This window comes from Elgaria multicarinata, chromosome 2 (assembly GCF_023053635.1).
Source record: "Elgaria multicarinata webbii isolate HBS135686 ecotype San Diego chromosome 2, rElgMul1.1.pri, whole genome shotgun sequence".
NCBI classification, from domain to species: domain Eukaryota; kingdom Metazoa; phylum Chordata; class Lepidosauria; order Squamata; family Anguidae; genus Elgaria; species Elgaria multicarinata.
This window is the reverse complement of record NC_086172.1, coordinates 92,928,688-92,955,144: the sequence shown is the minus strand read 5'-3', so window position 1 is coordinate 92,955,144 and position 26,457 is coordinate 92,928,688. Positions and strand designations below refer to the sequence as shown.

General features: G+C 38.9%; 1 protein-coding gene across 1 annotated transcript in view; it reads left to right on the top strand.

Moving 5' to 3' along the window:
* OTOG (otogelin) overlaps window positions 1-26,457 on the top strand; it is a 128,898-nt gene that overhangs the window by 63,925 nt on the left and 38,516 nt on the right. Inside the window, exons 32-38 of the mRNA XM_063118414.1 lie at window positions 1,687-1,854; window positions 5,235-5,513; window positions 13,620-13,737; window positions 16,067-16,146; window positions 18,486-21,868; window positions 24,279-24,447; window positions 25,717-25,862. Coding sequence (XP_062974484.1) covers window positions 1,687-1,854; window positions 5,235-5,513; window positions 13,620-13,737; window positions 16,067-16,146; window positions 18,486-21,868; window positions 24,279-24,447; window positions 25,717-25,862 — 4,343 coding nt within the window. The remainder of the gene's footprint in view (window positions 1-1,686; window positions 1,855-5,234; window positions 5,514-13,619; window positions 13,738-16,066; window positions 16,147-18,485; window positions 21,869-24,278; window positions 24,448-25,716; window positions 25,863-26,457) is intronic.

Below are 26,457 nucleotides of genomic sequence, written 5' to 3'. Positions count from 1 at the left end.
TAAATTGTTATAGCTTTTCATTCTTTTTTTTTTTAGTTTTCCATAGATAATTTAGGAATAATTCTAAATGCATAATGCTTTGATTAAAATTGCTCTGACAGAAAGGTCCCATTCTGCTGGGTCCCAGGCAGGATCGGTGCTAAGCACCAGCTCCCCTTCTTCCCTTTGAAGGAGAGGAAATGCTTACCAAGTGACAACCAAGGATCCACTAGTCTTCATTCTTCCCACAGAAGTGGCATAATTCAGATATTATTTAGACATTATTTAGATATTGTTTAGTTTTTATGATTGAGTATACAGGATAGGTTCCAGCAGTTCCTTTCTTCTGACAGAAAGTCCTTCATTCTTGGAAGAAGACATCTTCCATTTGGGTCTATCCCATTATGTACTGATTCATTTTGTTTTTATTAGTGATTTTCAGTTACATTCTGGTTTGTAACGTATAGTTATGATAGTCTTTCTGCATATTCTTATTTATAAGATTTTTTAAATATTTATTGTGTAACGTGATTATAGTACTTAGTTATTCAGTGCTCCTCTTTTTTGTCATGGGGATTGTCTTTCCACCAACCACATACAGCCACTTAATGTTGGCAGCTTAATTACAAAGAAGTTAGTGTTTATGAACATTCCATGATATCATAACAGCTTAGCCAATGGGTAGAAGGACCTCATTTCAAAAATGTGAAGTCGGGTGTCTGTCAGCTCTCACTTCTAGACATCTATTATATCATAGCTGCTCACCCAGTGACTATAGAGGTTGCCTGAGACTGCAGCCTTCATGTATCTCAGGTTTGTTCCTTTTTTTGAGCACTTTGTTAAATACACTGTTTCCAGAAAATATAATTATGCTGCGTTTAAATTTGATTCATTTTCCAATTTTGTTACATATTCAAAAGTATCTACATTTTGCTGTTGATATGGTATACAATTGGGAATTTGAAAACAGTTCAAGGCTCGAAGGGGGATTAGCTTTAGAAGCTGCATATTCTTTGAAGTAAATTATTTCTCCTTCCACAGTCCTTTTTTTTTTAACCGTGAGCAGATTTTCTCATCATAGTTTGAAAGATCCTAGGGGAAAACTGGTCTCAGGCAAAGTGCCTTAAAGGATTTGTGTCTTCCAAGCCAATTCTCCTCCCCTTTAGGTCCCATGCTACAGGCAAACAAACAACAGAATGGTGACTTCCCATCTTTCTAACCTTCTACCCCAGCAGACCAAGAGCTTGGGCCTGCCTCCTGTCTACTACTATCAACATATGGAGGCAGCATTAAGGCCCCTGCTGTCTTTGAGAAGTAGACAAGAATCCTTTTAAAAAGTCCAGGTTTTCCTTATGTACCTTGGTGGTACTTTCCATCCTCAGGCTCCAACTCCTGTCCTCTAACTACCCACTTTCATAATAGGAGAGACAATGATTTGTAGCTTTTGCTGTTTGGGCATTCATATAGGGAAGATTATCTTTCACTTTGACAGATGAGATTAAGGCTCGAGCAAATAATCTCTGAAATTAAGCATGCAAAGTTTCCATAGCTTAAATGTATGGTTTTTGTGTGAAACATAGTTTTGATTCCAAAGAATGTCAGTTGATGGTTATGTTTTCTTTGCCACTGTACTAGTGATCAAGAACATATGAGATACAAGAATTTGTGGCACTCAACAGGAAATGTAACCTTGCCTTCTCTTGACAGTACTGGGAAAGGGTCCCTACAAGCTGGTCAGCTACTTGGACAGAGAAATTGCAATTGCAGCCAAACTGCCTGGTGGCTCTGTTTTTCTAGCAAGAGGAGATGGCTTTGTTCCTGGGGATGCAGTGAACTTTATGCTGACGTCAGGACTGTATAAGCCGAAAGCACATGGTAAACTCAATGTCACTGTAAAATATCTAGGAACTTGATAAAAGCAATACTCAAATCACAAGTAATTTGCCTCTGAGTACCAGATGCTACGCATAAACAATGGGAGGGGGTTATTATTTGCATGCTGTACGTGTCAGCATTCAGAGACATCTAGGTGCTATTGTTGGTGATTAAATGCTGACTAGAGGGATCTGTTCTGATCCAGCAAGGCAATTCTTAAATTCTCGTATATTGAGTGGCTTCTGTCTGCATCAGAACATAGACAGTTTTGTAGATGGAGCATTAAAACTTCCTCTGCAACTTTCAAAATGTTCTCAGCAAGAAGGCTGTCTGCCAAGGTCTCTAGTCAGTGAGTGGGTTTTTACAAGGTGATTGCTGATTTATAAATTGTCTGTGGTAAAAAACATGGCAGGAAATCTGGAAGTAGGCAGCAGCTAGTCAGCTATAGAATTAGTGAGGTACTAACAGTTAGGTCAACTGAGTTCATATTATAGCTGGTAGTGAGATTGTGGTTAAGTGAGAAGCCACAAGTGTAAAGAAGCTTTTAGGATTATGATCTACATCACTTTTAATTATTTGTGATTTTAAAACATGCATAAAGCATGTTAGGTGAGCAGCCAGATAGTAGTAAAAACCGTGAGTCTTTGTAATGTGAGGATGAAATGAGAGATGATTCTGGAATGTGCACTTGGCCAAGCTTCTTGGAGTTGCTCAGCCAGATATATGATTCAGTCTTGTGTGACTATTTGCACATTACAAAGATATGTGCCTGCCTTATATTTCCCTGAATACATTTTAAAAATACATGCAAAGAAAAGTAATGTGGAAAGGGGTGCCTTGGGTGATAGTTTTTTTTTTTTTAAAAAAAGAAGTGTTTAGTCTCCAGAATATGAAGCCATCCTTGAAATGTAAGAAATACAGAAACTACCACTAGAATGATGTTATTGGTAATAAAGGAAAGAGGGAAGAAGGGTATTGCTGAAAAATATTTCTCAGAAAAATATCTACAAGGTGATCATGTTGATTTCAATATGTGATCAAAGAGAATCACCATATTATTTTCTGTAATGCATTGGAATTAATATCACCCTGTGTAATTTTTATGGGAAACATTCTTATTTGGGACAACCACTTTATTGTGGATTTTATGGGAAATGGCCTTATATCTAGTGGTACACCAGGGCTGATTATGCCTCACCCCAATTGAGTCCATATATATGGAGAGGATCAAGAACACACATCTTCCACTGCCTAAGCAGCATGGCCTACCCTCCTCCAATGTCCTATGACAAACATGTAGGACTGACATGTCTGAATACAGCATATAGATGTAAAATTCAACACTTATAGGCCCAGACTAGATGGTACTTGGGACACTGAGTTCATGGAATTAATCAGTGTTTGTTCCATATTTTAATGATATGGTCCTATGTGGACATCCCAGAATGTCTTGGGGAGGGCAGGTGCACTCTCACCACCCTCCATGTGCATGAACTTGATCAGGAGAAGTATTGTATGATATGATCCCTTGAGTTCACCAATCTTTATTTAGACTCTGGTGATAACAAGATGTATTGCTAGTTTTCCAGCTACAGCATGTAAGAAAGAAAATACCAGTTCCTTCTGTGCAAATGTGATTTGTCCAATAAATAAATGTTGTCATACTGGAAAATGATGATATTCTACAGTAATGAACAGTGTATCATGCATCTGTTTAATGGAGATTATTTGTGCTCTTAGCAGGATTTTTTTTTTAAAAAAAACATCCAGTCCTGAGGGGGACAGTTTGATTTTACAGCAGTTTTATGGTTATTTTAGGCAGAACAACACAACGTAAACCACCCAGAGAGCTTCAGCTATGGGGTGGTATATAAATGTAATAAAATAATAAATAAATAAATAAATAGTGAAATAATATTTGGAACAGCAGATGCTCATTTGGGTCTCAGTTCTGTCACTCTTTACCCTACAATTAAATCTACTGTAAATCAGTGTGACTACTTTTAGGATAGCCATTGCAAATTTCAGAACAAGATTAACATAAAAAACACACAGAACTGCTTGTTTCTGACATTTATGGTACAATCCTATACAGGCCTCTTCAGACACAAGCCCCTTTGGTTCAATGGGGCTTAGTGTGCATGGAAGCCTTCTCAACCAGTGCCTTGTAGATGTTTTAGACTGCAACACCCAAGATTCCTGTCCATTGGCCATGATCGCTCAGGCTCATGGTAGCTGAAGTCCAAAACATTTGGAGGGTAGCAGATTGGGGAAGGCTGGAGTATAGGATTGCAGCTGTACCATTGTATTTTCTGGGATTGGATGTTCAATGGATGAGGGAGAAATTGAGGGAAAAGATCCTGCAGTGCAAATTTTGCATTTTGCTTCCTTGATATTTTTGTGAATACTGATTTGGTAGGGGTATTTCCTAGGTATTCAGGAGGGGGAGGTTTAACCTCCCTAATGATTATGAAGCTTTGCTAAGTGCCATTCGTCTTATTTGAATTACTATTCTGCAAAAAAAGATAATCCAAAAATTCTCTCTGGATTGAAATACACCGTTCTATAGTTTCTGGGCGCAAAGATTACTGCAGACGCTGACTGCAGCCAGGAAATCAGAAGATGTTTACTTCTTGGGAGGAGAGCAATGACAAATCTTGATAAAATAGTTAAGAGCAGAGACACCACACTGACAACAAAGGTCCGCATAGTTAAAGCAATGGTATTCCCCGTAGTAACCTATGGCTGCGAGAGCTGGACCATAAGGAAGGCTGAGCGAAGGAAGATAGATGCTTTTGAACTGTGGTGTTGGAGGAAAATTCTGAGAGTGCCGTGGACTGCAAGAAGATCAAACCAGTCCATACTCCAGGAAATAAAGCCAGACTGCTCACTTGAGGGAATGGTATTAAAGGCAAAACTGAAGTACTTTGGTCACATAATGAGAAGACAGGATACCTTGGAGAAGAGGCTGATGCTAGGGAAAGTGGAAGGCAAAAGGAAGAGGGGCCGACCAAGGGCAAGATGGATGGATGATATTCTGGAGGTGACAGACTTGACCTTGGGGAAGCTGGGGGTGGCGACAGCCGACAGAAAGCTCTGGCGTGGGCTGGTCCATGAAGTCACGAAGAGTCGGAAACGACTGAACGAATAAACAACAATAGTTTGAGAAACTCCTCTGTGTATATGGTTCTGTTTAAAACAACAATAGGGTAACGTCTGGCAAGACTGATTGTTTTGGGTTAAATTGAACCTGGCAGTATCTGGCTTTGCTTTTAAAAAATATAGAGAGAAATAATCAAAATGTAGTTTAATGCACAAGAGGCTATAAACTTTGCTTGGCTTACATAATAATATTTTGTTGCTGCTATTTTGTTTTCCAGATCCAAACCTGGTTTCATTTGAAGCAGTTGACAGACCAAATTACTTTCTTTCGTTAGCTTCCAATAATAGCCTGGTTCTTTCTAAGTGGGAGAGAAATGAAACTTTTCAGAATAGATCAACATTTGCCATCCACAAAAACACATGGCTCCCAGGCTACAGTTCTTTTGAGTCATTTGCAGTGCCGGGTGCCTTCATCCACATTTCAGCTTCCACTGTGAATATTGTTAAATATCATCACACTAAGGCATTCAGACTTTCTACACTTTTTAAACTTGTAGGTAAGTACTTGAGTATGAATTGTGGTGGCTACATTTTCAAACTTGTTTTCATACATTATATGAAATTCCTGTTTTATAAAAGTTGAATGCATGACTAAGATTTTTTTTCATAAATAACCAGCCAATTAAAGAGCGAAACAGGAATTTGTGGTGGTGAAGTGCTTATTGATGTGAAGTTTCCTTAGATTAGATTATAATTCATACTACAATTTTGCCCAGTTTATATAATGATCAATTGTATCGTGAATAAAAGCACAGTTCTTCACCAGATTAGAATGTAAAATAAGATCCTGCACATGCAGACCAGGAATCAAAACCCACCTGTTTTGTAAGCATGTGCACTAAAGTTCTTTAATGTTAACCACTTACTTTCACTAAGATTCACATTTATTCCTACGTACTATGTTGAAGAATCCACATAACCCATTTTTTGTTCACTTAATTTATTATATATTTTGGTCAGTTCTCTTGATTGTCTCTTAATTATGTATTTACTGTCATCCATCCATATCTAAAACTCACTCTTGTTCCTAGGTGTATTTATTTGGGGAAAGGGGCAGTTGAATTTCCAAGAGGCTGTGTACCATGGCTGATTCTTATAATTACAATTCTCAGCGAGCAATATAATACCACAAGGTGTGTGTGCTTGGCACCTGGGAGGAAATTTTCAGAAAATAGACACTTATTTTCTGTATGCTTACCAAGAAAGTGATGGAGCTTGTCCATCATTGGTGGTTATAATGATCATTAGAACAAGCACATAAACATTTCTTAATAGCCTATATATCTCTAGCTATACTACCTTCTAAAATAATAGCATTGTTTTTGTGTCCAGAGACCCATAATTTATTTTGTAGATCAACTCAGCCTCTCATCATCACAGAAATTTGTCTTGTTCTCTTTCAAGTGGTCCATCCATTGGGGCCAAGTGGCATTTTAGCAGTCTTTCCTATCGAAGGTCAGGGCATTGGTGTGAAAAGAAGGATACTGAAAGTGAAAAACTGGCAATGCAGATGGTGTTGTTGGGAAAGGTTTCGTTTCATGGACAATGGCCTACGATACCAATATTAAGGAATTCTTGCAGATGATATGATATACCTCATGTGGAAGAGTGGTTTTTGCAGAAGCCTTGCAAACCTGATAAGGCTTCAAACTAACTCTTGTGGGGCGGGGGTGGATGGAAAAAGCTCAGAGCTAACAACTGAGCCAAGTATTACAGAGAAGAACACAAAGGAGGAGACAAGGCAGTGGAGATGGATCCCACTAATTTGCAAGTAAATACAGCAGGGAAACCAGTAAGATGCAACCTCCAATGTCCCCATTGTCTGTAAACAATGCATGGAGCATGTGAAACAAACATGATGGACTTGAAATTCTAATACAAGATGGTAGCTATGATCTGATAGGTATCACTGAGACTTGGTGGGATGAGACTCATGATTGGAATATAGCCGTTGAAGTGTATACCTTGTTCAAGAGGAACAGACCCAACAGAAAGGGAGGGGGAGTAGCACTATATATAAAGTAAGTATACACCTGTGTGAAAATTCATGATTCTGAGAATGGAAAACCTATTGAAAATATTTTGGTAAAGATAGTGGGAAGGAGAAACAAGAGTGACATTGCTGTGATGGTTAACTACATTCTGCCCAGCCAGCCAGCAGACATGGATGTTGCTTTCCTGGAACAGATGACAAAAATTTCACAGAGGCAATCAATAGTAGTAACAGGATTTCAACTATCCTGATATCTGCTGAAAGTCTAATTCCTCAAAGACTGGAACATTCAATATGTTTTTGACTTGTTTTGCTGATAACAACTCTCAAAAAGTGGAAGAAGAAACAAAGGAATCTGTTGTCCTGGACTTAATTCTGACCAATAGGGAAGACATGGTAGATGAAGTGAAAGTGGCAGGAACATTGGAAAGTGACAGTGGAATTCATGATAGAGAGGGCTGTGAAGACTGAGTTTATTCAAATGTGTACCTTGGACTTTAAGAAAGCCAATTTCAAAAAGCTAAGAGAAAATTTTGGTGGATTCTATGGCTAGAAATCCTGAAGGAAAAAGATTTCAAGAGTTATGGGAGATTCTGAAAACTGAAATACTGAAGGCACAATCACAAGCTATTCCCATGTGAAGGAAAAATGGGGGACATTTAAAGAAGCCTATTTGGCTACACAGGGAGCTCTCTGCTGATCTGAGACTCAAAAGGGTCATGTATAGAAGATGGGAGGAGGGTCATATTACCAAAGAGAAGTGCAATAGAGTTGCCCTGTAAGGATGGTGTTGGGAAGGCAAAGGCCCAGAATGAGTGAGGCAGGTGCTAAACACAACAAAAAGGGCTCCTTTGGCTATGTCAGGAGCAAGAAGATAACGAAGGAAAGGGAAGGATCCATTGCTCAGGGAAGATGGTGAATTTTAACTGGTGAAAGAGAGAAGGCAGAATTACTCAACTATTTTGCCTCAGTCTTCTCCCACAAGGGGAGTTGTATTCAACTTGGAAGAAGTAGAATAAATGATATATGAAAGGATTTGCAGCCCAGAATGAAGATGGACATAGTTGGAGTGCACTTAGCTACTTTAAATGAGTTCAAGGCTCAAGGGCCAGATGAAGATCCCTGGATGCTGAAGGACATTTTTTCAGAACTGCTGTCTGTAATCTTTGAGAACAGGTGAGGTGCTGGACAATTAGAGACAGGAAAATGTTGTGCTGATCTCCAAGAAGGGGAGAAGGTAGATCCAAAGAGTCAAATAGAGGTCCTCCCTTCACTACCTTCTAAGATCTATCCTGAAGATGGACCAAAACCACCCAGCCCCAATTCTGATAGACACTCCAAACCATGTTTTATGATATCGATGGCTGCTGAAAGATTCAGCAGAACCCCAAAGCTGGGTGAGAACCCTGACTAAAATGGGCCAAGATAATGAAGGCCACATTGAGTTGAGTTGTCAGCACTCACACAAGCACCTTGTCCACACAAAAGATCAGAAATTTTGAGTAAGAGGAATATAAAGAAGTCATTTTTAAAAAGTGGTTTTATAATTGCCTCTTTTAGAACAGTCAGGACCTTACCCTTATGAAGAGAGGCATTTATCACCTCTTTTTGCTCATTTAGCCAAACACTCTCTGGGAGCTTTTAATAACCAGGAGGAACAAGCCTCAAGCTTGCATGTGATTGGGCTTGGACCTCTAAGGATCTTGTCCATCTCATGCTGTGCAAGATGAAAGTCATCCATCTCAATAGGACAAGCAGGTACCTCAGGTACATCCACGGCTATTGCAAGTAATCTGGAGTCTAGGTCAGAACTGTTCAATATTCCCAGAGCCAATCCTGTGGGTTATTGTTTTCTTACTAGAGCTTAAAGTATTTCTGAAAGTAAAATATTATTTTTTATAAGCAAAGGAAAAACATTAAATATTGCGAGGAATGAAGCTTCATTTAGGCGAGTTGTACAGTTACTAGTGTGTTGACTTTCATGACAGAAGGGGCCAACTGCCTGCCTTGCAGAGTTCTCTGTTATCAAACCATTGAATTAAAGTGTTAATAGTGGCATTGTAAATCTGCTTACATTTGGGGGCGGGATGTTAAGATAAGGCTGTAATGCAGCTGTTGGCTGGCACACTCCGACTTCACAAAAAATGACAGGTTTTGTCATTGCCAAATGCTTGCTGCCTTCTGACAAATTCCTTTAATCATAGTGCTGTTGAAGTTTAGAACAGCAGAATACATGAAGCTAATGATGTTATAGAGATATAAAACTTTGCAGGCTTGCATCAGAAGAAAACAAAAATGTCATACTCTTTTATCTTTGAGAGGGGAAGAAGAGATTACAATTTGTAATAGTCTTTCCTAGTGGTGCATTAGCAGAGAATGGTATATCTTTTTTTAAGTGTGAAGTCTTCACCTTCTCGTCATGCCAAAGAATCCTATCTATGTCAGTGGAAAACTAAAACAATTTACCTCAGCAAGTGGCATCATATCAAATGATCATGAGGCATTTCATTAATCACCACATCCGAGGATTTGGGTTTCAGAGTTTTATAAGCAAAGAAACATGGGGCTTGAATCTTTCCCCAGTGTTCTTTCACAAGGTTCGACTTGCTGATGCAGGGTAATTACATGGTCTAAAAATACAGCAGCATTTGTTTAAGTTAATGGAAAAGTTACACCAGTTCTAGAGTGTAGAGGCAAAGACAGATTGGATTTCCTGCTGACTGTCACAAATGCTTTGCATATTAGATCAGAACTTTTCCAACTGGGAACTGCTATTTCTGAATATAAATATTAGGAGTAGTATAATAAGTCCTTTAAACCCCCTTGACCAAAAATGTCTTCATGAATCTTCATCATGTTCTGTGAAGCATATCTGAAAAATTTTTAAAGTCCAAAGAAACCTCTATAGTAGATAATTGTTTGCCAAAGGTCATGTAAAAATTCCCAGTTTGGTACCAGTACTGGTACCATGGTACCAGTAATACCATGGATACCAAGATGTATAATGTAATGTTAGAACAAGTTCAGTATAGCTGATGTAGATAATGGGATAATATTGTGGTTAATGCACCATAAATTTCTGAGACTGTGTGGCCCCGTTCAGACAACACGCTAAACCATGCTGCTTAACTACAAAATGGTTAACGGAATGCATTCCATTAACCATTTTGTGGTTAAGCAGCATGGTTTAGCATGTTGTCTGAATGGGGCGTGTTTATGTGTGTGTGTGTCCTAGTGTCAACTGTTTGGATTATCATTTCCATTCTTTCAAAATTATGTATTATTGAAAGTATTAGTTTAAAATATGCTTTCCTTCCTATGTTTTATGATGTGCATAAATAACCAAAATAGCACACACACAAAAATCACAGAGGAGAGATTTTGTATATATGCATTTCTAATGAAAGATTAAGAATACTAAATAATTTGATTTTTCACTGCCAGATAGATACCTAGTTTAAGTGTCAAATTATATCCATCAAAGGCACAATATATGTAAAGGGTTTTTTTTAATTATTTTTAATTTTTGCTAATTACAAAACCAAAAGGTATTAATCCTCACTATATGGGCAGCATTATTGTTCTATTTTTTTCAGTTGATGAAAATATTGTAATTATACAGAAAGATTGAAGGAAATTAGGACATTTTATTATAGTCTTCTAAATCCCAACCTGTACACTTCTGTTATTTTCATTTTTACAGTCTTCAATTTTTAATAATGGAAAAATAGTTAAGAAACATTTTCTTGTTTGTGAGAAACATTCTCTTGTTTGTGAGAAAGCATACTTTCTGGAATGTCACAATATTTTTGTTTCAATGATGTTTTCCTTTTTTATTGCAACAGGTTAGGTTGCAATCCTGTAGGTATTTACCTGGGCAAAAGCCCCACTGTGCTCAATGGGTCTTACTTCTGAATAGACATACACAAGACTGCATGTTACAGTGATACAGCTATGGCTGAGATGCTGATACTTTTGGATGGCACCTAACCATTGAGGGTTTCATTGAGCCTGCAAATTAAATGATAGGCCCATCCTTTAAGCTGACTCAGTGGGCCAGTTCACATGATAAAACAGCCCACTGTGGCTTATTAAATATTCAAGTTGTTGTGTTGTCTAAACAACCCTCACATAAACTTAAAACAAGCCATGGGTTATACAAAGGTTGTTTAACTCTCGCACAAACCACTCCTGCTAGGTTTCGACAACATGACAAGTCGCATTTACAGCTTGAATATTCAAAATAGCTACCAGCACACACTGCAGCCCACTGTAGCTTTGTTTGTCATATGAATCACCATGAGTATAATTCCCTAATCTAGTAGGGATTCTGCAATCCATTCAATGGAAAACAATGACTGTTGTACTCAAGTTCTCATGTGGCCAAGAACGTCCAATCATCATAAGGCCTCTTTTGTTTTGTGATGCTGGAGAAGCTTACTCAGCATCCCAGGCAACAGAACCTCTGTAAGGGGCAGAATGGATGGTGCTGCCTCCTCCAGTTGCTGTAACCAACCAACCCCCTTCTAGCAGAGTTGCTGTGAGACGGGGTGCTTTCTTTGACAGTTTAGATTTCCATGTATAGGGGGTATAGAGGGGTACTCAAATATGTTGTCTACTGACACTAAATGGTATCTTCCAGAAACTGAGCTTCATGTGTTTCTGACTTGTGTAACGGCTCCCATGAATAAAAATTGTAATGTGAGAAACTGTTCTAAATTTGATTTGGAAGCAAAAGTTGTCTCACTGTGTGTTTGTACAGTGTTCTTTCATAAGAGAGAACAGGAGATTACTGTATAATGTTTAGATGTTTCTATATCCTACTAGGCCCACTGTATGTTGCATAGCATGCTCTCTGTCACCCCAAAGCAGGCAACCATTTGGTGATGGTGGTGGGGAATGTCCAGGAATTAAACTGTTGAACTTACACATGTGAAGAGAGTTCTTTCACAGGCACTTGAAACTCAGCTGGGATTTCTGTAGACTATAAATAAATGGTATCAGCAACCCAAGTTGCTGTGTTTGTAATATGAAAACATTCCTTCCAACTGAGACTAACATGAAAGGACTTCATGTTGGATCACCTAGAGATGTAACCCCATTCAGTAAAGTGCAATGTGAGGACTCATAGACAGTTGTGCCTCCACCTTGTGAGGTGCTGTGAGAAGCCCCAAGATTGCCTACTTTTCCACAATGTTTTCTGCAGTCATTAGGAACTACGGATGCGTCTTACCTTAAATTTTAGACTTCCAACATTTATCTGTCATATAACCTAAATGATCAAGAATTCAGGCTTATGTGAGATGGCTTTCTCAGGTGGCAGATGTGGGAGGGTGGAACAAAATTGCAAGGTGTTGGAGAATAGACCTGTAAGTGCCACGCAACCTGTTGTGTGTCCCCTATGGTAGCTTGCTGTCCTCAGGGGCAGTGGACAATATTCTCCTGTCACTATTGTTGAATTAAATTCAATTGTGAGTCTGGTCAGCTTCTATACATGGAAGAGTGAGGGTGGGCCCCTGCAATATCTTGTCTTTTGCATCAGTAGGCAGAATGTCTTGGGCCATCCCCACCCAATACATATGTGTTAAAGCATTATTTACATTAAGTATATCTGACTGTGGTAGGCACAAAATCAGATGCGTAGAATTTTCAAATAATAATTTTGATCATGGGAAATGTATTCTGCAGATATAGTAAAATATATAAGTGTTAGTACTCAGATGGGAGAAACAGATATAAAATTTATTCTTGCTAGCCTTTTGTTTATAAAATGGCATTTATATCATGCATTTTATAAGGCAGCAAAATAGATAGGATGTAAGCATTTTTATGAACTATTGAAATTATGGAATTGGAAATTTTATTTTTAAAAAAACAACCTTTCAGTTGCATTTCATTTTTCCAAACAATGATAAATATTCCAATGGTCATAAAATTGTGTAATTCCTAGTAGAAAAAAAAGAGTGCATGATTATTGTGAAGAGGGAGAGAAGTGAAAGGGAGGAGATGAAGAAAGGCTATGGGACCTTTTACTGATCTTTAGAGTGCATTTCCTCAGCAATCACTGTCAATAATGAGTGTATAGCTGACTCATTAGAATAAGTGCTAATGACATAAAAAAAGCTTTCACTATAGTTTATGCTATACTTTTAATGTATAAAATGGCTAGTCTCATTCACCTGCATAACAACCTCTAAGGCTAAGCAGTTTTATTCACATTTCACAGATGATGACCTTAAGCTGAGAGTTCATTATTTACCTAAATATAAGCAGTATTTTATGGATTACGGTAAAGTGTTATACATGGAGCTGTCTCCGAAGACAGTTTGAAAACTCCAATTAGTACAAAATGCAGATGACCTGCCCCAACCTGGAGCGAGCATTTCTGCTTGTTTCCACTGTTACTTTCTTTTGCGCAAGCAGTGGGCTCCTCTTGTGGGATGCAGCAGCAGTATTGGATATTGCCCCAGGAATCTCAGATAACCAAAATTCAATAATTCATGCTCATTCCATGCATTAAGGGATCTAAGAGAAACTAGACAATATATATATATATATATATATATATACACACATACATAAAAATAACATATTCATAATTCTGTTCTAGATACCAAGTTTCAGTTTCTAGCCCACTCAACATGTGAATGGCGTTATGATGTCTGTACAAGCCCTTGTTTCAAAACCTGCAGAGATCCCTTGGCAGAACATTGTCAGACTGTACCAAAGTAAGTTTAGCTACATTTGTGTGCTTTTTATAGCTTTAATAATAGTAACAGTAAATGAATACTCTAAAAGTAAACTGGGGTCAAAACGGGGTTATATAAATAAATAAAGTAGCAGTGTTTACATACTCTTGGGATTACATAGCAAGCTGCCTTATACCGAGTCAGACCATTGGTCCAGCTAGCCCAGTATTGTCGACAGTGACTGGCAGTAGCTCACCAGATTTCAGGCAGCAGTTTTTCCAACTCTATGTGGAGATACTGGGGATTGAACCTGGGACCTTTTATTTATTATTTATTTTAGTTTAAACGTTTATATATAGCACTCCACATCTAAACAGACTTCAATAACAATACAAAAATAAAAAGATACCATATTTTTTACAACGTTCTTTTAAAAAATACAGAATACCAGTAAAAACCATGGCTGGTCAGTCAAGGAAGACTTCCTGAAATAAGTTTTCAAAAACAACACAATCTTGGCACCTGCCTGTCCCCCAGAGGCATGGATTTCCATAGAAAAGGGGCCACCACACTGAAGGCTCTTCTCTGGGTGGACTCCAATCAGGCCATTTGTCCATATGGAAGCACCAGGAGCATGCCATGTGATAATCTCAGTGACCAGGCAGGTTGAAAGGCACTTTCTCAGGTATCCTGCTCCCAAGTTGTTTAGGGATTTATACACTAGTAATGAAACCTTAAACCTCGCCCAGTAGCAAATAGGTAACCAGTACAGTTCCCTTAAGGGCCGCCACACATAGAGTGCATTGCAGTAATCCAGTCTTGAGGTTACTAACACCTGTATTACTGTGGCCAAGCTATCCCTGTCCAGGAAAGGTCATAGCTGGTAAAAAGAGTCTGAGCTGCTATGGCCACTTGGGCCTCCAGAAACAGGGCCTCCAGCAACAGTGACAGTCTACAAACCTGATGTTTCGAAGGGAGTGCAATCCCATCTAGAATAGGCAATAAGTCTATCTTCAGGACTAGGGAACCACACACTCACAGGTCTTCTGTATTGTCTAGAAGAGCGCTTTCCCCTGCAGTAGCTTTCTACATGAAACAGCCGCCACTCTGAAGCGATCCAGGGGCAAAGCCCCAAAGCTCCACTCTAAAAAAGTCGGGCACTTACCCTGACTTTTTTAGCTTGGAGCGAGGCGACCACGGCATCTGCCATCTGTTGCTCTTGCTACGGAGCTGCTGCAAGGCATGCCACGGCCTATGGTAACCACTGATTGGTTGCCATCAGCTGGCAGGGAGGGGGTGGACCAGCAAGCTGAAAGGTTGCCAGACCACATCCATGTCTCTGTGGACCCTTGCTCAAAAAAAAAAACAATTAAAGGGGTGGTTGGATATTCTGTGAGGGATGAAGCACCCCGTTCCTCCCCCCCTTTCCCCTGCATTTGCTTTATATTTTGCCCAGAAAGGAATTGGCAGCCAGTGTAAAGATTTTAAAACTAGTGTTATATAGTCTCCATCGGATGTCCAAGAGACCTACCTGGCTGCCATATTTTTTACCAGTTTAAGTTTCCAAACTAAATATGCAGGCAGCCCTAAGTACAGTACATTACAGAAGTCAAGCCCAGAGGCATTGGCATTGACTTCTGAGATTTACAATTTCATTCTTAATATACAGTGGTCTTGATCTATTCCTTCTATAAAAGTAACTCACCAATCAGTTGGGTTCTTGCCTTTTGCTTTTCCATGCAAGGCAAATTTTAAGTAGAGCTCTGATGGGGTATTAGCGTTGATATAAACAAACAAGGAACACAATTTTGTACAAGCATGTAGAGGCTTTCTGCCAGTTCTAAATGGAAGTATTCATCATTGGACAAGCATATACATTTGTTCCAAAGGTTATGTCACATCGTTCATGAATCAGCTCAGCTCAGCAGGAGGGAAATGAGAACAATAATTTGAGCTGACTGCATTTTAAATGTTTTAGAAATTAAGGCTGTAGTTCACACATTATTTAAAAATAGCTTATTTCAGTGGGGACTAAGCCAGGTTATGTAGAAGTACACCTGCTCAGATATTTTTCTGATTGGACTTTGTTGGTAACAAAGGGTTACTGCTCATGGGAGCTCTGTATTGGTGTTCCGCCAAATGCGCTTACAGAGTCCTTTTCAGACCTTTGTACTCAATGTGTGAAAGTCTAAATGGAAGCTGGAGGCATGGCAATGTAAGGTGCAGGAGTTATGTGCAAATCCATGTTCCCCTCTGCACATTAGCTTGCCATGCGAGCAGGCAAACACCTTCTAGTGTTGTTCAGTATTTTGTTTCAACTCACCATGCTATTGTGTAAATAGTTAATAGTAATTATTTTCTCTTTTAGAGTGGAAGGATGTGTTCCTATGTGTCCTTTGAATATGGTTCTGGATGAAGTCACTCAAAGATGTGTCTATTTTGAAGACTGTATGTAGAGCTCATTTTACTTATTACATTTTGATAAAATTTAAAATATGGTCCCTAACCCTGCACATCATGTTTATATTTATGAAAGCAGTCCAAATAAGTCATCTATTTATCAGGATTATGATCCTTCCCAATATCTTGTACAGAGGATCAGGACCATGCCTATGGGCCAAATGAGGTCTTCTGCATGGCAAGCTTGTCTACTAATGTGGCTTCATTCTGCTTTCAGTCTTAACTGTACTCCACAGGTCTGTGGGCTTTATCAACTAGAGTTGGCCTTCTAAGAAATCTGGGAGAATGTTTAGATGGTGATCTTTGTAATGTTATATTCTGTCCTTTCTTCAAGGAGCTCAGGATGGTATACATTGAGTTATGTGTTTTGTCCTTACACAAATCCCAATATGTTAGGTTGAGAAATGTCACCCAGTGGGCTATATAGCCAAGCAGGGACAAAACCCAGGTTTTCTCAGACCAGGTCCAACATGTACTCCTCTGCATCACACTGACTCTCATGGGACTTCTTTTGACTGGACTAAATCCTGGACTAGGAAAAAGATTTGCTTGGGAATGGGAACCTATATTTTGGGAATTTTATTTATTTATTTATTTATTTATTTATTTTATTACATTTATATACCGCCCCACAGCCGAAGCTCTCTGGGCGGTTTACAACAATTAAAAATAGTAAACATTAAAAGTATACAAAAATTAAAAAAAACATAAAAACAGTATAAAACAACAGTATCCATTTAAAAACAACAATTCTGGGGTCCATTAAAAACAAACTTAACATTGTTAAATGCTGTTAAAATGCCTGGGAGAAGAGAAAAGTCTTACCTGGCGCCGAAAAGATAACAATGTTGGCGCCAGGCGAGATCATTCCACAGTCGGGGGGCAACCACTGAGAAGGCCCTCTCCCTTGTTGCCATCCTCCGAGTTTCCCTTGGAGTAGGCACTCGGAGGAGGACCTTAGATGTTGAGCACAGTGTACGGGTAGGTTCATGTCGGGAGAGGCGTTCCATCAGGTATTGTGGTCCCAAGCCATGTAGGGCTTTATAGGTTAAGACCAGCACCTTGAATTGGGCTCGGAAACATATAGGCAGCCAATGCAAGCGGGCCAGAATCGGTGTTATATGCTCAAACCTCCCTGTTCCAGCTATCAATCTGGCCGCCGCATTTTGCACAAGCTGCAGCTTCCGGACCATCTTCAAAGGCTGCCCCATTATTATTATTTATTTATTTATTTATATAGCACCATCAATGTACATGGTGCTGTACAGAGCAAAACAGCAAATAGCAAGACCCTGCCGCATAGCATGTAGAGGGCATTGCAGTAATCTAATTTGGAAGTTACCGAAGTATGGACAACTGAAGCTAGGTTATCCCTGTCCAGATAGGGGCGTAGCTGGGCCACCAACCGAAGTTGGTAGAAAGCACTCCGTGCCACCGAGGCCACCTGAGCCTCAAGTGACAAAGATGGTTCAAGGAGAACCCCCAAGCTACGAACCTGCTCCTTCAGGGGGAGTGCAACCCCATCCAGAACCGGTTGAACGCCCCCCCCCATCCGATCAGAGGAACCACTGATTAGAACCTATATTGTGAAAAACTACCTTGTTATCATCTGTGAAAAATGACTTTATGTAAAATATTTTTATATTTGTAGGCTATCATTGGAATTATTATGTGTACATTTTTTGTTGTCAAACTATGTTTTGAAATGTCAAAATCTAACCTAGTTTTTTCCGTTTAAAACATAATTTTCTAACAGATAAGATATATGTTTAAACTGACAATTATTTATAAGGCTGCAATCCTATTCATACTTTTGAATACATTCTACTGAATTTACTGGGACTTACTTCTGAGTAGATATATTGAACTGTGCTGTAAATAATTATATATATATTCCTTTCAGTACATGTGTATAGTCTAGATTATGGTTGGAAATCTCTAGCCCAGGAGCCTAATCCACCCTCTGGAACTTGCCCATCTGTACTGCGGAGGCTTGGACTCCCTCCACATGCCCTGCCTGCTCCTCATCTCCTTAGCTGGTAGTTACCAGGGGTTTTAGGAGGAAATGGTGGAGAGGAGTCCCTTTGTTATCTCTGAATTGTGGTCGGAGATAACAAGGGGATTCCCCTATATGCCACTCCCTCTGCATGGAATGAAAGTTTCACACTGGAGAATCCACTTGTTATTTACAATCACAGATTCCCCTAGGGAAGTGGAGGCTGCACACTCCTCCTGCAAGCATCAAATGAGTGTGTTTCACTTTTCCTTCATTTCCCCCTCTAGATTACAAATTCAGAAAATTCAGTTTGTTTTTGTGTTGTTTTTAGGCATTGAACCGGCAACGGAAGTTCATATTCCACCATCCACTTTAAAGACACATGCCACTTCTGTGGCTCCTCAAACGTCTGCAGCAGTTTTGAGTAAAGAAATAACATCATCTCCAGGGCTGGCATCAAAAGACAGGGAAACAACGCATGCATTGAAGTGGCAATTCAGTTCAACCATAGAAACATCTAAATTTTCTACTCTTTTGTTGCCAAATATTACATTCATAGCCACATCTGCAACATCTAATGTTTCAACACATTCAACTTTTCGTACAAGTGCAATGCCAATATTTTCACACCCAATATCTGATGATAGTATCCCTTTTGTAGATGATGTTCCTCCATCAACAACTGCAATAGTTACAGGCACTTTGCCTGGTAAACAAACTAGTAGTACAACAATCTCTTCAATACCATCAGTATCTATAACCACCAAAACAGAAGAGAAACTAATTTCTACTCCAACTATTATTGTGACACCATCCATTATTACAGATGATAAATCACCAGCCACAACTAGAGCAGTATCAGAAACACAAGTATCAGCCACCACAGAGGAAACAGAAAGAACAGTTGAAAGTATTACAGAAGACAAACCTTCTTTCATAGTGACATCAAGAACAGAAAGAACAAGCCAGTTTTTTACCAAAGCCACATTGCCATCTTTGGAAATATCTTCCCATTTGCCCACAGAGAATCACACAACAACTTCAGATAGAACAAAGCTGGATGTGAGTCAAGTGTCTATAACGGATGCCAGTGTGACTGTAACTTCATTTCCACCTTTATTTACTTCTTTGTCAACACTAAAGCCAGTTGTGAAGCCAGTTACTTCAGAAACAACAAAAACAACAGTTGCTTTAATCAAAGAAGGAATTAAAACCACATTTATTTCAGTACCTCCAGCACTTACACAACGAACCACCACAATCCCTACACATCTAAGTGTTTTACTTTTTTCTACAGTTAAAAAAGAGATCGCACAAACAACATCAAGTGTTACACATCAACCAAGTTCATATTTTTCTGTATATTTAAGTACAACCTCAAGGCCTGGTATTTTTTCTTCCAAACTCCCTGGAGTACCTGATACAACTTCTCCAACTTTAATAGACTCAAAAGAATTGACAAGTGAATATTCACAGTTGGTTCAGCCAAACATTACAAAGGCTGTAACTGCTTTACACACTCAATATCCTGCTTCATCTCATACCGTAAGAATTACACCTCTCTCTACAAAAGCAAGTTCTGAAATGACAACACCTGCAGAATCATCAACACCTATTTCAGTCTCCCATAAAACATCTACAGAATACAAACCGCCTTTATCCTTGAAAACTACAAAGATAAGTTTTGAACTAGATTCTGTTGGTGTGACAAAATCAGAAACAACAGAATCCGATTTTACTAGAGAACCCACAGCCATGGTTGTCCCAGTTTCATTGGTAACTGAAAAAATTGAACCAGTTCAAACAACTAGATATCCATTTACTCTACATGCTATGGCTGATACAAAAAAAGTAACAGTATATCTTGGCACAACAAAGTCAGAAAAAACTGACTCTACTACTCCGCTACCAGTGTCCATTTCTACAGCAGTGATATCAAAGGGAGTCACTGGTCCAGTGCCTTTATCACCTGAACCTCAGGTTACCATGGCAGCTACCCATATTCCAATAAGAGCAAAGACAACATCAATGTTTTCAGTGTTGCCCCTTACAACAGAGCTACCAAGCACAGTAACCTCAAGATCAACTTCAGAATTTACAATAAAAGAAACTTTACATGACACTGGTGTTACTTTGTCCCCATACACTAAATATAGCAGCCAGTCGTCAACTGTTGCAGAAGTAACATCAACCGAAGGAATATCAACTCCCTCTTCCTCCGTTACTCTTCCTTTAACAACACTTGCTACCACAGAGACAACAATTCACCCAGATACTTTAACACAAAAAATACCTGAAATAGCAGCCACTACAAAACTGCCAACTGAGACAATAAAATTGTCAATGACTTCAAATGCTACATATTCTGTTCATACTTCTCCGATGGAAGGGATTTTGACCTATGTGAAAGAGCAATCCACTGTTCCATACTTTACAACCAAAATGACAGGGAAGCATGATTCTTCACCAACTTCTAAAGCTTACTTAACAGCCAAGGGAACTACTTCAGCCTTTTACTTTCCGGATGAACTCGTAAGGACCAGTATCCACCCCAAAAGTGCTTTCAGCACAACTGAGTCAGTGGTCAAGATTGCAGAGTCCTCCCTATTCCAAAGTAGCGCACTACCACTGCTTGTTCCTTCAGCTGTATCACTTACTTCTGTATTTTCAGCAAAAGTTCCTTTAACGAGTGAAAAAGAAGTAACCCAAACACCAAAAACTGATACTGGTACAATTCAGACATCATTTTTAACATCAGCTGAAAAGGCTAGTGACTTGACTTTAAGCAAAAAACCTCTGTTTTCTACCTCTAAAATTACTGCAGCTTTGTTGCCATTATCAACCATAAAGGAGGAAACACTGGAGTCCTTTCCTACTAAAAAGTCAAAAACTGATTTGACTACCACAAAGCTGACATTGACTTCTTCTCAGACGCTTACAGCACCTAGCACACCATTTCATGTATCAGAATCAACATCTCCTTCCTTGTCTATACTGGAAGCACCAAAAACTTCAGTCGTGAGTCAAACAGACTCAGAAGAGGGAGCCTTTTTAACACCAATAGTATCAACAGCTTTCACATCAATGGGCAAAAGTGCTACAGAGAAGATTTCAATTTTGTCGAAGCAAGTGCCACTTTCCACTATTTCTTATAGTTCAACATTCCCTGCATTTAGAGTGACACCAGCTACCCCACATTTTACAACTACAACTGAAACAGCACCCATAGGAATAAGTGGTCTCACAACACAGAGTGTCACAAAATCATTAGCAGAGAAAACAGCAGGAATAAGAGAATCCATAACAACATCCTTACTTTCAGTGCCTTCTGTTGCTTCAGATACAAAGAGCATGATTCCTGAAATACCAGACACCCATGGACAAATACTTGTTACAAAGCTTCCTCTATCAACTTCAACTATGAAACATTCACCTATTTCTCCTGCTTCTCTTGGTTCTACCATCCTAACTAAAGTATCCGAGACACCATCTATAACGGGGGTGCCTACCCCTTCAACAAGCTCTTTGTTATCAGCATCAGTACATCTAAATGCTACAGTAGCCACACCAGTTCCCACTTATTTACCTGCCAAACCAATTTTTGATTCTACTGCAGAATATTCTGTGGGAGTAACCACTGTTGAAACTGTCTCAGGAGTTACAGGTTCAGTTTACATGCCATCTAGAGAAACTGCAACATCACCAACATGTATAGTGAGTAACTTAGTTAATGTTCTTTTCTTTCAAACCTCTGAGTGATTTTCTTTCTCTCTTCCTCCTTCTAAATGACCAATGGACCTTTAGTCTGTGGTTTGATTACATTATGTACAAAACAGGAACACCAGCTTGTCTCTCTCCAACAAGCCAGAGAAACAATCCAACAATAAATCTTGGCTTGTTTCTCTGGCTTGTTGGATGAGGGACAAGCCGGAGTTCCTCATTCTCACATAACACTAACCAAACCACAGATGAAAGTTCCATGGGTTCTTTAGCAGCAAGTCAGAGTGATCAGGCTCATTCACAGTAAGCCACGATTTTGTGGGTTGTGATGGATATAAATGTTGTGATGGGTATAAAATTAAGGTGTCTTATTGTCTGACTTCTGTTCCTTTGCCAGTATGGGGCTTTCCCAACTCCCTGTTCCCTTGGCTACGTAATGAAAATTCCTCTAGAACAGGATGGCATATGGCATAGGAGTTTGCAGCAGGAAGGGTGAATCAGCAAAAATTGGGACAGTTGTATTCACATACACTGTATATTTGGATATTGTGTGTATTGCAACTGTTATCTTTGGATCAAAGCTGTTGTTTCCATAATAGCTGAAAAGCTACATTTAATACTCTGGCTACTAAAGAACTTTAAACATGGGATTTTTTTTACCTCCCTACCTCAGTTTGTGACCTGAAAGAAACCTCATCACCATGGCCAGCAATGAAGCATGTTATAGGGGATGGGGAATTTTCAGTAGCACCCAGGAACTTACATGTTTACAAAATGAAATCTGGATTTAAAAAGTCAAACATATAGCTTAAATTTGTATAGTGGCTTTGTATATTGTACATATTTTATGTTATAATTTAAAATATGTATCCCATTCAGCCATCGCTTTTGGAGTTCAGGGTCAGGCGAAGCGTCAATGTGGGAGGAAGATTGACAAGTGTTAGTTCAAGATGTAATACAGTGAGAGGATGAAATTGACAAGTGGGATTTCAACTCCTACAGACAGGATGTTGTTCTGTACTGCTGAAGAAAGTATATAGTTGACAGGCAAATGTGTGTAATTGCATACTTGAAAACGACAGGATGATGTTGATCTAACTCATTTGAATAGAATCATAGAATAGCAGAGTTGGAAGAGGCCTACAAGGCCATTGAGTCCAACCCCCTACTCCAACCCCCCTGCTCTTTTTCAGTGTTTAGGAAATAAACACTGAAAAAAAGAAGAAAAAACAGGATTGCAAATGTAGTAGTAGTAATAAAGGTTTATTGTTTCAACCAATGGTTACAACAAGCATAATAAAAGCAATGATAAAACAAACCATACATGCACAGTCAGAAATTTTGCTCTATACATTTGGGCTGTAAGAGCGAAGCTGGCCAATGCCAATATGACAGTCTTGTTATTGCATGTAAACAAAAAGTATATTCTTTCTGAATCAGACCAGCTGGATTTATTCACAAAAAAAATCTAAATATTTAGAATGAATTTGAGAATAGACAGGGCAGTAGAACAAATAATGATGGCATTAGAAAGGGATAGCAATCAGGGCAGAAAGCTGGAAAGGTTTCCTTCCATAGGGTCAAGCTTACCCAAATGGTTGTGCTGCAAAGGCCAATGGAATATGTGCTGGGAGCGGGCAGGAAGACTAAGGAGGAAAAAAGCCACAGCAGTATCCATAGAGCATCCAGTCATCTGTTGGGAGGAACATTACTAAGAATGACAACACACCCACCATGGCTTATTGTGATGTAGAACAGAGCTTGGGTTCTGGGAGGTTTGTTAAGCACCCCAGCCACTCACTCTCACTGGGTTCAGCTGTCATGATAACCCATGCCTGGCAAGGGTGATTATGGAAATGACAAGTTTATTATATCTAGTGACAAGTTTATCTAGTGACAAGTTTATTATATCACATTGCGCTTATAAAGCTGTCAGAGCCTTGTATCCAAGATACCTTACAGACCACCTCCTCCACTGCATCCTAACATGATCTGTAGTCTTCTCTTTGACCAGCCCCTTGATATTGCTCTCCATGTGTAAAATATACTTGATGAAAGAATGTAATGATGTATTCTGTGTAGCTGATCCTCTGGGCAGTTTTGATCTTTCTAACAGAAGCTTTCCAAAATTATTAAAAACAACAACAAAAGCCTTGAAATATGACTGTAATGTCAAATTTTTGTCAAATTCCACTTTTTACTTGTTCACTATCCTGATTCATTGCATTGTCTTATGTACTACAGAAAACCTCTTACATTGAATGCTTTTCTAGGGCATTACATGCATTTGACCTTGACTTCAAAATAATTTCTGGTTACTCAGCTGCTTGTTTTCTATAAATATTCCTTTATTGAATATTATTTTGATGAGAATAGTAACCTATGTTTTCTAAATATGTCTTAGCCGATCACAGAGAACGAGTGCATAAAATACATTTGCTTAGATGGACAACTAATCCAAGTTAACAAATCACAGAACTGTCCATACAATGCAAAACAACCCAGCTGTGGATTTCTTGGATTTGCTATTCAGATTAATGGAGATAAATGCTGCCCAAAATGGGAATGTGCATGTAAGTCTTACCCATACAGTATTTATTTTAGAATTGTATTAGACCAATTAAAGTTTGGACTTGTGAGCCAGCTAACAATTTTGTGTAACAGGTGGTGGGGGTTATTTTGGGTTATTAATTGCTTACATGCCATAAATATGACATATTTTTAATATCAATTTTGTAAAAAGAAATAACCATTGTCATTCAATGGGATTGTGTACAATAGTGCAATAATGAAGTAGACTAAAAAAAAATAGAACAAATCAGTTATATGAGATGATGAATTCAAAAGAACAGTAGTGATCCATTATAGGAAAGATTGGTTTTCAAGATCAAATTAACAACTTAACTTGTCCTTCTTATATTTTACTACTTTGTTAAATATTCACCAGCAACAGAACATGGATCTCTTCAGTCTTTTAAAAGAAAAAATGGTAGAAAAATCCTTTTCCAATAGATTGAGTGCATGTGAATCTGTTATATAGAGGCCGTAAATAATAAGTATTGGATGGATCCAGAGTTCCCATGAGCAAAACTCTGCTCATGGAATCCTCCTGCTGGAGGAAGTGGGGTGGTAATTTTTGCTGATTCCTCTCCCCCCCCCCCCCAATAGCCCCTTGAAAACCTGCCTGGAGGGCTCCCCTGCAACAGCATGGGATGTGGCACATCAGGCTACAAGGGGAAGGGTAAATTGTTAATAATTTCCTCTCTTCTTCCTTCCTCCATCAGGAGCATCTGTTAGATCTCAGTTCCTTTTGCACATGGAAGAAGTCCTTCCATTTGCAGAAGGGCAATTTTGGATCCAATCTATTGAGATCTCAAGCTAAGTGTATTTGGAGACCAAAGAATATATAAAACAAGAAAATAGCAGAAAAAAGAAACACAACAAAGCACTCTTATAACCCTCTGCAGCACACACATAGGTATTGCAGCACAGGCCTAACCACCAGGAAATTTCCTCATAAAGATTCAACACATTTTAGAAAACAAATACACCTCTGTACACCAGAGTATTCAAGAACTAATATGTATCTGTCTCTCTCCTAAAAATTACAGAAGCATATGAATCTCACAAACCAGGAAGCTATATACTGACATGTTAATAGGGTATCTGCTTAAAAGCTACTTACCTTTATTAATTTTATGTTTTAAGTATCTGTACCTAACTTAATGGAATCAAGCAAGTTATTTTAAAAATGAATGAGATTTAATTCAGTGTTTTGTCAACAGCTTGTTCATTTTATAAAATCAATTAATTCAGCAGAAGTTCTTATTTTGTTTGAATAGGTCGATGCACATTTTTTTCTGATCTCAGCTTTATCACCTTTGATGGGCACTACTTGACCTTATTTAAAGAAGCATCTTATGTTGTCAGCCAAACTCAAGATGAAACTATAAGTATCTATGTTAAGGACTGCAGAAATACTCATATGGTAAGAAATTTTGTGGTTCTTTATGGTGTATATCAAGGATCATAAGTACAATTATGCTTTTGTTGACAATGTTATATAATTTCTGCTGCATGTGCTAGTATGTCCTGCTGCATACATAACATAAGAGGAGCCATACTGGATCAGATCAAGGGCCCATCTAGTCCAGCATTCTGTCCACACAGTGGCAAACTAGCTGCCCATGGGAACCCAAAAGCAGGACATGAGTGCAACAGGGCTGTCATAACCATGTTCCCCAACAACTGGTTTACATAAGCATACTGACTCTGATACTATAGCATATAGCCATTAGGACTAGTAGCCAATTATACCCCATGAATTTGTCCAGTCCCCTTTTAAAGCCATCCAAATTGGTGGCCATCACTACATCTTGTGGCAGTGAACTCCATAGTTTAACTATGTGCTGTGTGAAGAAGTACTTCCTTTTATCTGTCCTGAATCTTCCACCAATCAGCTTCATGGGATGACCCTGGGATCTAGTATTATGAGAGAGGGAGAAAATTGTCTTGCTATCCACTTTCTCCACACCATGCATCTCGGTATCGTGTCTCCACTTACCTTTTTTCTAAGGTAAATA